This window comes from Panthera pardus, unplaced genomic scaffold (genome assembly GCF_024362965.1).
Source record: "Panthera pardus isolate Hobbes unplaced genomic scaffold, ASM2436296v1 HiC_scaffold_13, whole genome shotgun sequence".
NCBI lineage: Eukaryota > Metazoa > Chordata > Mammalia > Carnivora > Felidae > Panthera > Panthera pardus.
The window spans coordinates 22,664,748-22,682,447 of NW_026526688.1; the positions used below are offsets into that span (position 1 = coordinate 22,664,748).

Below are 17,700 nucleotides of genomic sequence, written 5' to 3' on the forward strand. Positions count from 1 at the left end.
AAAGCATTGGATCTCTTAGTAAAAACAGAATAAATGAAGTGGGGGGGGGCGTTGTTAAATAAATCTGGGAGTCCATTCAGAGAATATGACGTAGGTATTAAAATTATGTTTGTAATAATTGTATACTAGTGAAAAAAGACAGATTTGGTATACACACACCAAAATGTTAGCATTTAATTGAGGATGGTGAGATTAGTGGTCAATTATTCTTCTTCATTACCTGTCTTTAAAATTTTTCTGTCATGAGTATATATTTTATCATAGGTAAAGGGGAATCTTAAAAGAACAACATTTTTTAAAGTGAAAAAAATTATTTGCCCAATTTCCTGTTCCACCAATAATAAATGAGGCCTGTATAAACTGAAAATGACAATTCTCTGCCCGCTTAAGCGACTGGATGAGGAAGATGAGCCAAAAATTTGTTCATACAGTGGTTAACACTGATACTTCTACTTTTACTATATAGTGTTTTTGTCACATCATTTATCTTAGTAACAGCTAATGTATTCAACATACTTGCTTCCGACATTGTGTTAAGCATTATCTCATTTTATCCTAACGTACCTTGAGGAATAGGATACAGTGCACTTCACAATCTGTAGAATTTACTCCCACTGTCATGCCAAATGCGGTGGCTCGGAAGATGCATAGAAGCAGCAATTCAGAAAGAATGACTTGATCCTGGAATAAATTCTAAAGTAAAGTGGGAGAAGGAGAGTGTCTTCCTCTCGGCGATAGGTGTAGTGTGGTTCACACATTGTGTATTTAAAATAAACACCTGGTTTAGTTTGGATGGCTTTCGGAATGTTACAGTGGATTGGAACGATATGGAATGGAATGGTGTGTGCATTTAAGGCTACTGGTCATGACTTTGTTTATTTTTCCTTAAATATACAGCACAAGTCCTGAAGTGGGAAATGAAGAATTGCACAGTTGGTTCAATTAATGCAAACGATGTGTCTCAAAGTCTCGCAGGAAAAGCAAATGACAGTGAAGAAGAAATGAGATTTCGAGAAGCTGTAATGGAACAAATGAACAACATGGAGAAGAGAATCCAATTTATTTCAGATACAGAAGCCAATCTCATAGATTCAGAGCATTTCCAAAATTTTAGTCTGGTGACTGATCAGAGATTCAATGATGTTCTTCTCCAGCTGAGCACCTTGGTTTCCTCAGTTCAGGGACATGGAAACGCAATAGATGAAATCTCCAAGTCATTAATCAGTCTGAATATCACATTGCTTGATTTGCAGCTCAATATTCAAACACTGAATGGCAAAGTCCAAGAGAATACATTTAAACATCAAGAGGTAAGAGTTTTTGTATTAGAAGGTCACATGCCAGCACTGAATCCATCTAGATTCTATCTCCTCAGTTCAAGAAAACACAATATGTAAGCCCTGTTTCAACGTCATCTGACTTACCCTGATTCCTCTGGTAATCCTACCAGAAGATTTTACGTGAATTTACCTAGTGTCTTCTCCAGATTCCCAACAGAGGGTGATTTTTTTCCATTGGATATAGACTCTCTTAAGGTATTTTAATTTTATAAATCCTGTTATACTATCTCTTGAGACTGTCTAAGCCAATTATAATTTTTAGGTGATCTTTGTAGCTACTCTGTATTTGTGAGTTTTACAACAGACCCAGATTTCTTCATCATCAAAGAAATGGAAACATCATAGATACATACAACATCTAAATTTAAAATAGTCTATTTTGTCATTCCCAAGAAGTATACATACGTTTTAATGTGTAAAGATAACTATAATTAGAGTTGAATTTGGAATGATAGATACAACATCTTATTTTTATCGTAGGATCAAAGACCCAGGATAAGAGAGCAAGACGTGTTTAGATAGACCAGCTTGCCAGCAAAAGCTTTTATGCAAAGAGCCAGATGTAAACATTTTAGCCTTTGGGGACTCTAAGGTCTCTTTTCAACTACTTCACAAAAACAGACTTTGACCCTTGGCTTGTAGTTTTCTCACCTCTTCTATGGACTATTGTGTGGCCAACCTGCTGGATTACTTTGTACTGATGAGAAAGAAATTAAGCAAGCCCCTTATTTCAAATTGTGGGGGGGGGTTGTTGTGAAATAATTATAATTGCTCCATCCCATGAAAAATAAGTAGACGACTAAAATTTAACTACTCATGTGAAAAAATGATCTTTACATCACAAAATATCTAGGACCTAAGAACATAATTAACGTGAAGCCTATCAAATTTCTACCCTTAGCGAAGCAATGTTGGCATCTTGGTAGTAGATTTTATTTGAATAGAACCCTTTTTGATTAGTGAAGTTGTTTTCTGTATAGATACAGTATTAGCTGTAGTGATTTTTTAAAAAATGGATTATCACTTACAGAGCATCAGTAAGCCTCTAAAGTTGTAACATTAAATGAAGATCAACTAAAATATTGACTAGAGCATAGACGAAACAGTTTAAGGAAAAATAGCCTACATATTTATTTGCCAGGTACAATCACTCAGAACTTTTGAATTTCACATGATCCTGATCTTAAGGTGTCAGAAGACAATGGCATGGCTATATAATTAGGAGGACTTTGTTGGTAAACCTCATGCCAACACCAGCCTTGATACTCTGTTTCTATTCCGTATCATCTCTTCCAAAATCTCACTGTGTTTCCCACACTGTTAATAAGTATGTAAGCATATCAGCCACTTTGAAATATCATTGACTTGGGCTACCAAGGGGTAGAGATTCACTAAGAAGCAGCTGTCTACGGCGTAGATGAGTATGGGAGACGGATAAGTAAAATTTCAATGGTAAGAGTAATAACTGATTAACTTGGGGGAAAAGAGGAAAGGAGAAGGTATATTACTTTATGTAAAAACAGAAGAGCAGTGAGGTAGGCCCCCAGATTCAGTAGAGACTGTAGAATATCTATGAATTCACATCAAGAGTGGAAACCAAATTGGAAACCATATGGAAGACAGTAAAAATCCTGAGCTTGTTTAAAGTGATAATCACTGAAAATGATCAAAATGTGATGATCAGTGAACTGTTTGGGTTTGGATAGATTGCACTTATGTTTTGGACTGGGTCCCATCATTAGAAACGAAGGTACAAGGGAATGGGGGGACTTCCAAAGCTGTTTATTTTTTTAAGGCAGTAATCACTTGTAGAGATTTAGAAATTAGGTCACTACGAGCGTGTGTGCACACGTGTGCTCACTGAAAACAATATTCGGCCTCTTATCCCGTGGCTTAAACACTTTTACCATCTTTAACCTAATTCAGGAATAAGTAAATTAAATGAATGCCCAAATCAGTAAATGTTGTTTGAGAGAAAGGCTTCCAAAAAAAAGCGATACCAGCATGATGCCTATCAAGGACAGACCAAACATCAATTTGAGGGAAAAAAAGAACACCAGCGCAAAATAAGAGAGGTGGGAATTCATCATGTCCATTGTTCATAGAAAGGGCTGTAAGACTGCAAAATTAAATGCCAGTTTCCAGCAGGGCCACTGGTGGTAGAGTCTGGAAGGTGTGTGTGGCCGCTGAATAGGCTTCTTTAAAAAAATAAAACGCACTTTCCGTCTTCCCCCTAGAAACAATTGCAAGTGAAATCTGGCTAATATGAGCACCATATGCAGTTTTCAGAAAAGGGAATAAAAAACAAAAAAAAAACAACTTCAGCTTTGTGTGTGAAGAACGTGGGCAAGGAGTAACTTTTTGGTAGCAAAATCAGCTGCCAGTCCCCTGACCTCTGCTCCATGGGCGTCTTTAACTACCTAACCAGCCTACAGCAATCTGTAGGCACCCAGATTAAGCTGGGCATGTTTTTATGTTGCTATGCTTTATGAACGTCCTTGTTCACTATTCTACTTTTATACATATTTTTCCAAATTTTATTTCTTTTATTTTACTATCGAAGCACGGTTGACATACAATACTGTACAAGTTTCAGGTGTAGAGCAGAGTGATTTGACAACTCTATACGGTACTCAGTACTCACCATGAGAATGTAGTCACTGTCGGTCCCCATACATCATCACAGTGTTATTGACTATATTCCCTGTGCTGTACTTTTCATTATCATGACATACCATATTGCATGGGAAATGGCAAATAGTCAAGGAAGGAGGACACAGAGGGTAGAGATAACAAAGAATAGGGTTTTGGTTGGGGGAAGGCAGAGTTAGAGCGGTACAATTTGATAAGCTTCTCTGCTTGAGTATAGTGCACTGAAGAGACAAATCTAGATATCTGTTCATTTATCTCAAAGGCTTTACACCCGGACTGCCTTGACCCCCTCACCTCAACTTGTCAAGTCAAGGCAAGTGTAATTTTCTCTTTGTACTAGGATTACAGAGCAGTGTGTCCCTGGTTGATTTCTATATGCCAGTGGGAAATAAGAATACATCAGCAGTTAAGTAGAGATTTCCTTAGAAAAGTATAGAGCATACCATGAAGACAGAGGATGCGACCAAATTAGAATGGAGAGACAGAAAATGTAGCCAGAATGGAAGAGAAAGGTTGCCGCATCAGAAACAAGGCCCAACACCCAAAGGAAAACCAAGCCAATGTCTTGAAAGGAGAAGTAATAAACATTGTGAAAAACTTTATGACTATATATTTAACCTCATCATAATTCAAAAACCAAATAAATAGAATGATGTATTATGTATTGACTCTTAACTCTGCAAACCTAAATACGTTGAAGGTACCCAGCATATTTGGGTGCAAAAGTAGACACTGATATATGATGAATAAGGTTTAAAAAATAGTGCCATATATTTGGGGACACTGTGGCAGTATTGAACAAAAAGCTTAACATTTAGTCCCTCTGATCAGACCTACTTTCAAGCAGCTGTCCTATAGAAGCACTTGTACAAATGTGTTTAAAATATATATATATATATATAAATATATATAATTCATTACAGCATTGCTTGAAGAAGTAAAAAGAGAGTATGCAGCTCAAAACTTATCTCTAGGAATCTTGCATTATGAAAAATATATAAATATAATTCCACTAAATTGTTGAACATAATCTAGTCTCTGAATATTTTAATAGGTAAATATCTTTAATATGTTATTGAGTGAAAAGTGAAAGCATATTCTAAAATGTATGATATCGTCTGTTCACAATCTATGTATACACGTATGTATATAAATACAATATATATATGTACTTGAAAACAAAATGATATCTGAAATACATAAATAATAAACAGTGAAAGTAAGATATTATTAAAATTCTAGTTGGGATTTTACTGAATATTTTTTTAATATATTTAAAAAAAATTTTTTAATGTGTATTTTTTTTAATTTTTTTTTTTCTTAACATTTATTTATTTTTGAGACAGAGAGAGACAGAGCATGAACGGGGGAGGGGCAGAGAGAGAGGGAGACACAGAATCAGAAGCAGGCTCCAGGCTCTGAGCTGTCAGCCCAGAGCCCAACGCGGGGCTCGAACTCACGGCCGTAAGATCGTGACCTGAGCTGAAGTCGGACGCTTAACCTACTGAACCACCCAGGCGCCCCGAATGTGTATTTCTGAGAGAGAGAGAGAGAGAGAGAGAGAGAGACAGAGACACCAAGCAGGGAAAGGGCAGAGAGAGAGGGAGGCACAGAATCCAAAGTAGGCTCCAGGCTCCGAGCTGTCAGCACAGAGCCCGACGCGGGGCTCGAACTCATAGACCGCGAGATCATGACCTGAGCTGTAGTCGGCCGTCCAACTGACTGAGCCACCCAGGCACCCCGAGATTTTACTGGATATTAAAACCTATCTTGAATGTTCATTATCACTGAGATAATGAAAATCATAAAGTTTTCATTAAACTCATCCAAAAATCATATAAGTTTTTGTTTCAAATCACACAAGTTTTTATTTCATTTTCAGCATTTTGACATGTATACATTTAGGAATCAAAGCATACCTTGGATATATTCAACTAATTTTGTGGGGACATAGGGTGTAAAAATTCAGCCATTCAGTTAAAAGAGGAAATGCTTCAAAGCCAAAAAATTACTGGCTTAGCACAGTTCTCTAATTTCTACATTCTTATTCCATAATGTTCTATAGTATTCTTGTTTAAAAAAAAAAAAACAAAAAAACACCTGACTTCCAGGGCTTCTTAAACTTACATATTGATAATTATGTATGTAATAAAAATTGTGGGTGCTTTTGCTTATGTTTCACAGGACATGAGTAGATTAGAGGAGCGTGTGTACAATGCAACGGCAGAAATTATGTCTGTGAAAGAAAAACAAGTGAATTTGGAACAGGAAATAAAAGGAGAAGTGAAACTACTGAATAATATCACTAATGATCTCAGACTGAAAGATTGGGAACACTCTCAGACGTTGAAAAATATCACTTTAATTCAAGGTAAAATATTTTCTCATTCCTCCAGAAAATGACATATTAAAATGTACTGATATGTGCAGAGATTTGGTGTTTGAAATCTTATGGTATAAATTAGTTTTTGAACATATGTTTACTACAAATGTCCGGAGAAAGGAAGTTTGAGATCTCATCGAGACATGGTAAGATATCAGCATCTTGGTATTCTTTAAATGAAAATGTTAAAAAAAAAAAAAAAAAAGTCTTTAAGGTCTAATGAGTCATTATTCAAAATATCCCATATTAATGAAAATGAATACGAGTTTTCTGTAAGGCACCAAATTCTCTTCCTGTCCACATATCAAACCTGTTAATTCTGTTTTTCAAAACTTGCAGATTCTTTTTTACTTCTTACCTGACTGTATTCTTAATTAGAAAGGCTTTTGAACTCGGCAAACTAACAATAAATTTGTCAATTTCTTCTTTCGTTCCTGTTGGTAAACCACAGTAAATTGAATCTTACTGATTTTTAAATTAATATATACATACTATATATTTTTACTCTAAATTTTATTTCTTTTTTAAATATTTTCCCATATTTTACTTTGTGTTAGGTTTGTCTTCTATAAAGAACACTTTTTTTTTTATTAAAGATTTTATTTGGGGGACGCCCGGGTACCTCAGTTGGTTAAGCATCTGACTTGAGCTCAGGTCATGATCTTGTGGTTCGTGAGTGTGAGCCCGCCTACACTGGGCTCCCTGCTGTCACCACAGATCCTTGGTCTTCCTCTCTCTCTCTGCCCCTCCCCTGTTTGTGCACACACGCGTAAGTGTGTATGTGCACGCACGTAAGCATGCTCGTTTTCTCTTCCCCTTTCTCAGATAAATAAACTTAAAAAAAAAAAGAAAGAAAGATTTTGTTTTTAAGTAATCCCTACACCCAAGTGGGGCTGGGATCGAGAGTTGTGCGCACTACCCACTGAGCCAGCCAGGAGCCCCAAGAACTCTTAAAAATATGCAATCTAACCTTTCTTTTTTTCACTGTATCTATTTCTAACATCTTATTTTGTGCTGCTTTTGTCCAGTTCTATGGTCCTTTTGCTTTCCTTTCTTGTCTACTTTCAGATTGAGATTTTTCTCAATGAATTTTTCTTTCTGCAAAAGTCACCAAGAAGATTTTGGAGACTTTTTAATCTATTCCTATTTTGTTGATAGTTGTTCTTGAGTTTTATGTTAAAGTTTAAAGTTGATGTATAGCTTCACCTCAACCCTAAAGATCCAAAGAACTTAAAACAATGTATCTGATGACCCCTTTCCCTGGTTTCCTGCTGTTTTTGAGTATAGTTTATTTCTATTTTATCCAGTTTAAAAAGAAAGTTAAGAATTTAGTCAGTATATACATACAATATTTATTAAAATTTGCACATAAGTGGATTAACTTTCCCTTCTTCTAAATGCACTTCAGACATCTCTTCTGGGATCATTTCCCTTCTTCCTAAAGTATATCTTTCGGAGGTTCATTAAGTGAAAGTCCAAATGGTGAGATCTTTGGATTTCATTTTCTCTATTTTGTCCTTGATGTTTAAAATTGTTCTACTACATACGTATACAACAGCTCTTCCGGTTATTTCTACCAGTATTTGGAAGACATTTCCCTGGCTTTTTGGCTTTCTTTGCTGTGTTAAAAATGATTGCTCCGAATCTGCTCGTCATTCTTCTTGTCTTTATTACCTGCCGTTTCACTAATTGTGTTTCTTATATTGAGAATTGATTCGTATCACATGTGTTTTACTTCTCCTGTTTGTAAATTTAAGTCAATCACAAGTTCAGGAACGTTTTCAGCATCGGTCTCTTCCAATACTGCTTCTTCACAAACGTCTGTACTTTTTGTTCTGTGATTCTACCTCAATTCATGCTAGGTCCTCTTATTCGAGTCTGTTAAACTCTATTTTATGATTGTAACCCTTTTATTTTATTAGTAATTAACAGAAATCCATGAGGTTTTTATTACATAACACTAGGAAAAAATATTTTCAGTCTAATATACAAGTATTTACAGGGGAAAAAATTAAAGCAAGTCCCAGAAGACTATATAGTGTATAATTTTTGTTTCTAATGCTCATAATTTAGCAAAAGTAAACCATGTGTATTTATAGCTGCATACATATGTAATGAGAATTGGTAGCTTTTCAAGTGCAGGAAAGTGGGAACCACAAAATTCAAGTTAAAGTTTAGGTCTGGAAAGAAACAAGATGAATGTGATTGGGAAGCACCCAAATAGATACCTGTTTCTTGATTTGTGACGTTGCAGGAGTGTTCTCTTTATTATTGTGCTTTATAGCTGACTTATATAGAACACGTTGCTTCCATTCTTTAATTATTACTTTAGAAAAGCTGATAAAAGTTTGAATGAATCAACATTCCCTCTAACAGTTAGATAACTCCACTTTGGATTTCAAATCAATATCCAAAATTTTATAAATCCAGAACCAAACCCTTGATTCTCGAGCATCCCTCCCCATACACTCTGCCAGTCTGTTGAGTTCCTGGGCTTATGTGTCAGCTGTGTCATTACCTAACTAGTTACTCACCCCAAGATGTCAGAAGCTGTCTTTGATGTCTTTCTGTGGCTTCCTACATGTGATCCATGTATGAGTCCTGTTAACTCTTGTTACATACACTATTTCAAATAAAACCACGTCTCACTATCTCCTCTGTCACTATTATAATTCAAGCAACTATATTTGGCTGAGGCACTGCATCAGCTTCCTACTCATTCTCCCTGATTCTACTTTTAATCCATCCTACATAACGTAGAGCAAAAGAGCGGTGTAAGAAATTAGTAGATAGTTTAGCTCTCATGCTGAAACCCTCCAATATTTTTCCTATCGACTTAGAATGAATCTGAAATCCTCCTTGGTTTCACACCCACCTACTTATCTGCCCTCATTTTCCCACTTCCCCTCTGGTATTCTCTCTGTCTGGCTCGGAAATCTGGAAGAATGAAAGTGCTAAGTGTAAGTTAGCATAGTAACTTACATGGTAAGTAAGTTACATAGTAACTTACAAAGTGTAAGTTCCTGAGGAGGAAGTGCTACTTTCATTTCTTACTGTCCATCATGTACACTCCTGCCTTGTCTCTTGAAACGTTGTTCTCTTAGAACGCCACTCCTTGGATCCACTCAAGAACACTATTTTAGGGCTGATTTTTTTTCCCTCCTCTATTCTCATTTTCCTCCCCCCATCTCTTTATGTCATCATTTGCTTTAGCTTCCTCATAGTACTTACCACTGCGTGAAATTGTTTCATCTGTGCATTTGCTTATTTGTTTAGGATACATCTTCTCTAATAGCTCGTGAGTTTCATGAGGTTGAGTTTCACCTTTCTTGTCTATCTGTCTGTCTCCAGTACCTGTTAGAGAGCTTTCTGTGCAGTGGGTGAGCAATTATATATGTGCTGAATAAATAAGCAAAATTGGCACTTTCTTCTCCTTAAGTCACACTTTGTAATAGCAGTGTCTTGGGTAAACTTTTCTTACCACTGCTCTACCAGACTATTGAAATAGTCTCCCAATCATTTCCTTCCCCAATCTTTCAGACTGTAATTCTATCTGCATTCTTGGTAAAATGCAGTCTTCCTGAAGAGAAAAAACCCTCGATTATAAGCTTCTCTATCACTTCCTCATTCTATGTTTCTCTCTGCAGCACTCAGGATCTTGTCTAATGTGTATTTAACCACTTTTCAATACCTGATTTCCTCCTTTTCCCTTTGTGATACCAAATACTTCAATTGATTCAATTATGATTCTAACATACCAAGTACTTTTTATATCCTGACTCATGCCTTTGCCTTTGCTTGAAATATCTTCTCTTCCCTTTGTATTTGAAAATATCCTATCTTTCATTCAATGCCCATCTAATATCTGAAGCCTTCTCTAGTTCCATCAGAGTAATACTTCCTGACATCTACATCTTGTTTAATATCAAACATTAGGTATTCTTTCATAAGAGAAATCTTCACATGATAGTCATACCTAAAAGTATCTCACATCGTCTTCTAGTTCACTGTTGCCGCTTCCTGAAAACAATACATCCCTTAAAACCAGGGACTATCTTTTATATTCTCTACCACATATAAGCATAAAACAAATGTTGAATAAATACCCTTGAAATTATAACCCAAGAAAAATGAATTGTCCACGTTAATGAGTGCTTTATCACTTGCTGATTGTAGGATTTGCCATCTTTGGGTCCCTCCTCTTAATATCAACACCTGCTATGTAATCATGAAGATAAAAGAGACAAAGATATTTTAACATATTTATCAAGTAATTACAGTCATTAGCGTCTTAAGGACTAATGGAATTTCATCATTGAAATCATGAAGTAGAGTTTGGTAGGGAGTGAGGCATAGCATGATTTAAAGAATCAAAGTCAGTGAACATTCAAGGAGAGGAGTTAAGAGAAATAAACTACAATATGGCTCAGTGGTGAGAAGAGAGAATGTGATGTTTATTTGAAATGAGATTTTAGACAAATGTTCCTTGGAGGATCTAAAATCATACATATATTCATACATGTATATATTCATATCAAGGAAGAAGAATAAACAATTGGTAGAATTTAAACTTGGATATTTGTACACCTAGTTACCGTGATTTTAAAAAACTGGTGTGTTTTTCACCATGAGGTAAAAGAAAAATTCATCCCAGAAAAAAAGTGGGAAAACAGAGCCAAAAGTGAAGTCAGTTAAACACGGAATAGTGTAGCCTAGAATGTCAGGAAAGAAGTGGTCTAGTTCTGTTTTTACCCGACTAGCCTTTAAAACCTTGGACAATTTACTCTCTCTGACCTCTCTATACGTATGTTTGACTAAGAAACCTCTAAGTCCTCTTCCAGATTAAAGATATCTAAGTCAATGAGCATGAAAACTAAAAAAAAAAGAGAGAGAGAGAGAGAGAGAGAGAGGCAGGTTTAAGAACCAATAGCCAAGAAGATTTGGCAGATTTTTATGATGATCTAAACAGAAGGCAAGATTAAGACTGAAGTAGAAAATATATGATCATAATGAATAGGACACGGAGAAGCATAGCTCTGGAAATTTAGGCAGACATTATTAGTTCTTTGGTATCATCTGAGGATTTTAAATGATATGATATGCCTGGGTTTGCTTTTCCAGTGAACTGTATAATTTTGATCTCTGGTATTTATGGTTACTGAGTATTCTAAATCAGTTCTTTTTTGTGGCTATCTAGAAATCTTAGTTTTCGTTTAAAAAAAATCATAGGGAGGGAGGTAAGTAATGGATTTTGTATGTGTGTTTTATAGAGGGAATTGTCCATGGCAAATTATCGCTGCAGTGTTTATGAATTATCCCTGTAACTCTGGAGTTAGGAGGCATTAAATTTGAAGAAAAATAGTGTGAATTCTTATATGGCTTCTTGAACTAGAGCAAATCAGACATTTTGGACAATATTAATCTAGTCTTGACATCGGTTAGCAAGGGAGCTGACAGGTAGCATTATGTCCATTTATTGATGTACAGAGGTGGTTATTGATGTGATTATGGAATAGAATTTTGAGAGACTAATAATTCAGAACAAAGAAGGCAACTGCAAAGAAACTAAGTCTCCTGACTTTAAGTTCTTCGTTCTTTTTTCCATAACATGGCGGAATAGATAGCTGTATTTCTGTATAGTTGATGGAGATAGTATTTTTTTTAAGCTGGAACTTAAGGAAATATGAAGGTGAAATAGACACAATCCATTCCGACCAGATTAAAAAAAAAAAAAAAAAAGTCTAGAATACTCCAGCTGCAGGATGATTAGGATGTGAGCTACAGCAGGGATGGAGAGGAGATACCACTTTTGTAAGGTAGCATGAGAGCATTATATTCACAGTGTTCTTAAAAAGTCTACACACAAAGCTAAGAGAAAACTGGTATATGATCTGTATCCTTCTATCCCACCAAAATATGTAAAAGACACTAAAAATATTTATTGAGATACTTCCCACATTTCGGTCTAGGCAGTGGAAGAGATATAACAGTGTATAAAAATGAAACATAATAAGTGAGATTATTGTTACATGAAGAATAAAATAACAATAAAAATGTAACATCCCACACACCCAGCTAGAATTCTTTAAGGTTTACTTGGTTTTCTTACTCTGGCATTCAGAAACTTGGTATAGTATTTTATATAAAAATACAGAGAAGGATCTTTGACTCCGAATTATATAAAATAACACAGAGGTGTTTGTTATGATTGGATTAATTCTCCAACATTAGAGCTGTATACAGTTACTCTACACAGTTACCTGCAAAATAAGTGTAAGGATTGTGTTTGTGAAAGAGTTCTATTTCCTACTTGCTGAATAAATGGTGAGCACTTTTTTTTTGCTTTTAAATGTTTATTCTTGAGACAGAGACAGACAGAGCATGAGCAGGGGAGGGGCAGAGAGAGAGAGAAAGGGAGACACAGAATACAAAGCAGGCTCCAGCTTCTGTGTTTCAAACTCTTGGACCACAAGATCATGACCTGAGCCAAAGTCATATGCTTAACGAACTGAGCCACCCAGGCGCCCCAAGTGGTGGACACTCGTAATCACAGAGGCTAAGAGCCTAGATATACTCTATGGGTCCCTTGTTTCTTGTCTCACACATTCCCCTTTTTTCCTGAAATGTCTGTGTCTTGCTCTAGAGCTCTAATTACTAAATCAAAATCTTTCCTTGTACACTTTTTTTTCCTTGAGTACTGTGGATTTGCTACCTTTCAGTTTGCTCAGCAAAATCTGGGCTGCAGATTGAGTCTTTCCATCCTGCTTGCCTTAACTTTGTCACTGTATAAAGATGACTGAACCACAGCTGTGTTCTTGGTGGTGGACGTATAACCCCTGCTGTTGGGAATGTCTGCCTTCTGCATGGAATGGAAGATGTGTACAGATTGATGTAAAACCGTGACATTTCTTGTGCAACATCAAAATATGTGTGTCCAACATTAAGCCAAAGCTTAGGAGAATTTGTTTATGTGATTATATGGAAAAAAAATAGGCAGGCAAACAAAACAAAACAAAACAAAACAAAAAGTACAGACACAGGAAATAAATATTCTCTCAAGATGATAGAATTATGGGGGTGCCTGGGTAGTTCAGTTGGTTGAGCATCTGATTCGATTTCGGCTCAGGTCATGATCTCGTGGTTTGTAGGATCGAGCCCCACATTGGGCTCTGTGCTGACAGCATGGAACCTGCTTGGGATTCTCTCTTTCCCTTCCCTCTGCTCTTGCTCTCTGTCTCTCAAAATAAATAAATTTCTAAATAAAAAAGATGACAGAATTATGAATTATATTTTTTTCTAGGCTTTATATTTCTTATAATAAGTTGCATTGCTTTTATAACAAAAATGCAATGAAATATTACTGCCCCATGTTGCATTTGAAGAGAAAGGGACATTGTGCCATTGAGAAGAACAATGATGTCTTAAAAACCGGGGAAGGAAGGTTCTAAAATCTAAGTTGGACCTTGAAAAATGGAACAGATCAGAGAAAATGGAGAGAAGCAGGGATGGGACTTCAAACAAAATAAAGAAAATGAATAGAATATACTTTTTCATGAGACAGTCTTTATTTATATGGCCCTCTCCAAATTCTTCAGGTATTTTATTTCCCACCTGAGTAAAACTTGTCAACAAATGCTCTCTAACCAGTGATGCAAAATATAGTTGTGTATCATCCTTGGGCTATGTATTTGGCTGAACAACAGCGATTGAAAATGCCTCTTTTAGTTTTTTAAATAATGTTTTTAAATGTTTGTTTATTTATTTTGAGAGAGAGAGAGAGGGAGAGAGAGAATCCCACGCAAGCTCCACACTCACTACAGAGCCTGACATGGGGCTCAATCTCAGAACCGTGAGACCATGACCTGAGCCGAAATCAAGAGTCGGATCCTTAACCAACCAACTGAACCACTCAGCCACCCCAAAATGCCTCTTTTAAAGGATCTGTATTTATTATTCTATGGTATATCCAAGATTGTTTCTGCCTTGAAACAAAGGAAAATTGTAGAGTGTTCTGCATTAAGTGAAGGGGTTAATACTTGTCCTGTGCGGTCCATGTAGAAGAGGGGATACTAGCAGTGTTACCTTAAATTTCCAAAGTGCCATCATTCTAAAGAGGTGATCACTAGGTTTCTGTTTTTCTGGGCATAGAAAATTCAAAGACTACATCAGTATTGATCAAATTCAGTATTCAGGGGTCTTTGGGGAAATTGTGAGGCCAGGCAGTCAAACTTTTCCCTGAGACCTCTCCAACTTATTTTGTAGTGTCTATATCTATTTGGTCATTCTACTTGATACAACTCTATTGATCTATTTAGTCATTCTACTTGATACAACTCTAGTTGAACAATACAGGGGTTAGGGGCACTGATCTCCTGTGCACTTGAAAATGAGTGTATAACTTTTGACTCTCCCCAAACTTAACTACTGATAGCCTACGGTTGACCAGAGCCTTACCAATAAAAATCAATTGACACATGTTTTGTAAGTTATATGTATTTTATACTGTATCTTACAACAAGGCTAGATAAAAGAAATTTTATTAAGAAAATCATAAGCAAGAGAAAATATATTTGCAGTACTGTAGTGTATGTGTCCAAAAAAAGTCTGCATGTGAGAGGACCCATAGTTTAAACCCATGTTGTTCAAGGATCAACTGTGTTTTACTTGAAAAAGTATTCTTTTACTCATTTTCACCTCCCTACCTTTCCCCATGTCTCTCCCACTTACCCAGAATTCTCTTTCACCTCATTCTATCCATTCTTCAAACTACCTTTCAACTCCTATTCTATCAATAAAGGCTTTTCAACCATTGCCACTCCTGCTGATTTACATCTCTCTAACAAATATCTGAGTTTGCTATTTTCAACAATATGGGTTTTGGTTGTCTACTATGTGTGGATCACACATGATTGATAGGTCCTTACTTACACATTTTCCAGATAGCAACTAACTGAATATAATGAAATCTGCCTAGTATGTATAGAGTACTGATGTGGGTTTATGCTGTCATTGACTCAGTGTCTTTCTCTGCTCCTGGGTTCTAAGAACCTCGAAAAGTGGTAGCCACACATAATTATGTAATACATAATTAGGTTGTCTATTTTAGGGCTATCTCCTCCTTATCAGGATAGAACATTGCACTCCTCTGTAGCAGGGCATGCCTCCATTCTGGAAGGTCAGTCTTATTCGTGTTATTGCACGACAAAGAAAAGACTTTGGATTTACTTACAGAATTGTCTTTTTTTTTTTAATTTTTTTTAATGTTTATTTTTGAGAGAGAGAGACCACAAGTCGGGGAGGGGCAGGGACAGGGGAATAGAGGATCTGAAGTGGGCTCTGCACTGACAGCAATGAGCCCAATGTGGGACTCAGACTCGCGAACCGTGAGATCATGACCTGAGCCAAAGTCTGACGCTTAACCGACTGAGCCACCCAGGCGGCCCTACTTATAGAACTGTCTTGAAACGTGACAGATCCATTTTACCTATGTTTTCAAACTTTGACCAATAATTGTAATTTATTTTTTAAAGGTCCTCCTGGACGCCCAGGTGAAAAAGGAGAGAGGGGTCCTGCTGGAGAAAGTGGTCCACGAGGCATTCCAGGTGCAATAGGTATGGTAATAGTAACCACTTAATCATATACTATAGGGCCAGGTAATATGTATGTGTGTAGGGGAAAATGGTTATTCGATTTTTCTCCTGTGGAGCATGTGCGTGTGTGTGTGTGTGTGTGTGTGTGTGTGTATTAAGGGGGATATTAAGTATTTTCCAGCAGCCTAATCACTATAATGTACCATATGTAACTGCTTTAGGTTTTTGAAACAAGTTAAATGCTTTAGCCAGAGTTACCATATGGGGTTTTCAAGAAGTCTGGGGAGTGCTGTCCATGTCCTTGATCACACATAGTGTATGGCAGACCTAGCTTTAGGTCACATGAAGAGAATATGAAAATCATCTTCACATTGAATATATTTGCATTATATATATAATGTGTGTGTGTGTGCGAATATATATATACGCACACACACACACATATACACACATATGTATATATACGTGTGTATATATATGTAAAATGTAATGTATATATGTAAAATATATATTAAATGTATATAAATATAAATAATACATATACTATAGATGTATATATACGTGTGTATGTATATATGTGTGTGTATGTGTGTGTGTATATATATGTATACATGTGTATATATATACACACACACATATATATACACATATGTATATATGTGTGTGTATATATGTAAAATGTAATGTATATATGTAAAATATAAAATGTATATAAATAGTACATATACTATAGATGTATATATATGTGTGTATGTGTATGTATGTGTGTGTGTATGTATGTGTGTGTGTATATATATACGTGTATGTATACACACACACACACACACACACACACACGCACACACATCTCAAAGGAATTTGGATTCCTTGTATAGTCCTTAACTGGAATATATCTGCTTAAACTTAAGAAATCTAAATGTAAGTATTGACTAGAATACAAATGACTTCTACCTTCATTGTCAGCCACTCTCTGTATTTTGCTTCAAGCAAAATAGTTTTAAATTATTTTCCTCTGTTGATGTTGTAATCTTGAAAGCAGTATTTTGAGAGAAGATAATAGAAGACAGAAAAGGAGAAAGAGCATGAACTCTCCTTGCTCTCAAGAACATAAAGGAGACAAGAACAATAGCATGATTGTCATGTTATTCTTCACTAGAAACCAAATACCCACATGCTCTTTGAAAGTGGGGAGTATACCGCTTGGCTTAATTATATCTGGGAGGGGCTGTGCCGCCCAAAACATGTCTAAATACCATGTAGTTCATCCTATTATTCTGTCTGTTGGTTGTATAAAATGTTCTTCTTTCTGATCAATATATTGACCGGCCCGGGTTACATCAGAAAACTAACGTTTAAAAATGAAAAACCTGAATGTGACACTTCTGACCTTGGCATCATTATACTTAAAAGGCCAATGCATAGTTTACATGAAAAAGGCTTTAAAATTGTTTAAAATCTATTTGTGTATCTATTTATTACATATGTATACACAATATATACATAATTTTTTCTATTAGGCAGGTTGCTGGTATGCCTTTGAAAACATTGCCAGGTAAGATTCTTTATTCAGAAAAATCTTTCTACTTGACTAGCAATCCGGAGATCTTACCAATGGCGCGTTAATGTCATAGCAGGGGAAGTAACCAGTATTCTGTCAGCTGTCAGAGCTGCTATTGTCAAAGGTCTGTCAGCTCCTCCATTACAGACTGCAATTGTCAAAGCTTTATAACTCAAC

At 36.1% G+C, this 17,700-nt stretch overlaps 1 protein-coding gene and 1 long non-coding RNA gene across 4 annotated transcripts in view; one reads left to right on the forward strand and one right to left on the reverse strand.

The window, feature by feature from the left end:
* MSR1 (macrophage scavenger receptor 1) overlaps positions 1 to 17,700 on the forward strand; it is an 81,243-nt gene that overhangs the window by 20,114 nt on the left and 43,429 nt on the right. For both annotated transcript variants that reach the window (XM_019466754.2, XM_019466755.2), the window contains exons 4-6: positions 898 to 1,310; positions 6,177 to 6,363; positions 15,906 to 15,986. In XM_019466754.2, the coding sequence (XP_019322299.2) occupies positions 898 to 1,310; positions 6,177 to 6,363; positions 15,906 to 15,986 (681 nt within the window). The remainder of the gene's footprint in view (positions 1 to 897; positions 1,311 to 6,176; positions 6,364 to 15,905; positions 15,987 to 17,700) is intronic.
* LOC109277214 (uncharacterized) lies at positions 1,046 to 9,933 on the reverse strand. 2 transcript variants are annotated; one of them, XR_002085039.2, is made up of 3 exons: positions 9,607 to 9,931; positions 8,604 to 8,712; positions 1,046 to 1,268 (listed from the first exon to the last, which is right to left on the reverse strand). It is a non-coding gene; the product is annotated as an uncharacterized LOC109277214 (long non-coding RNA). The 2 variants fall into 2 exon arrangements; XR_008421563.1 differs by lacking the exon at positions 8,604 to 8,712 and having other exon boundaries at positions 9,607 to 9,933.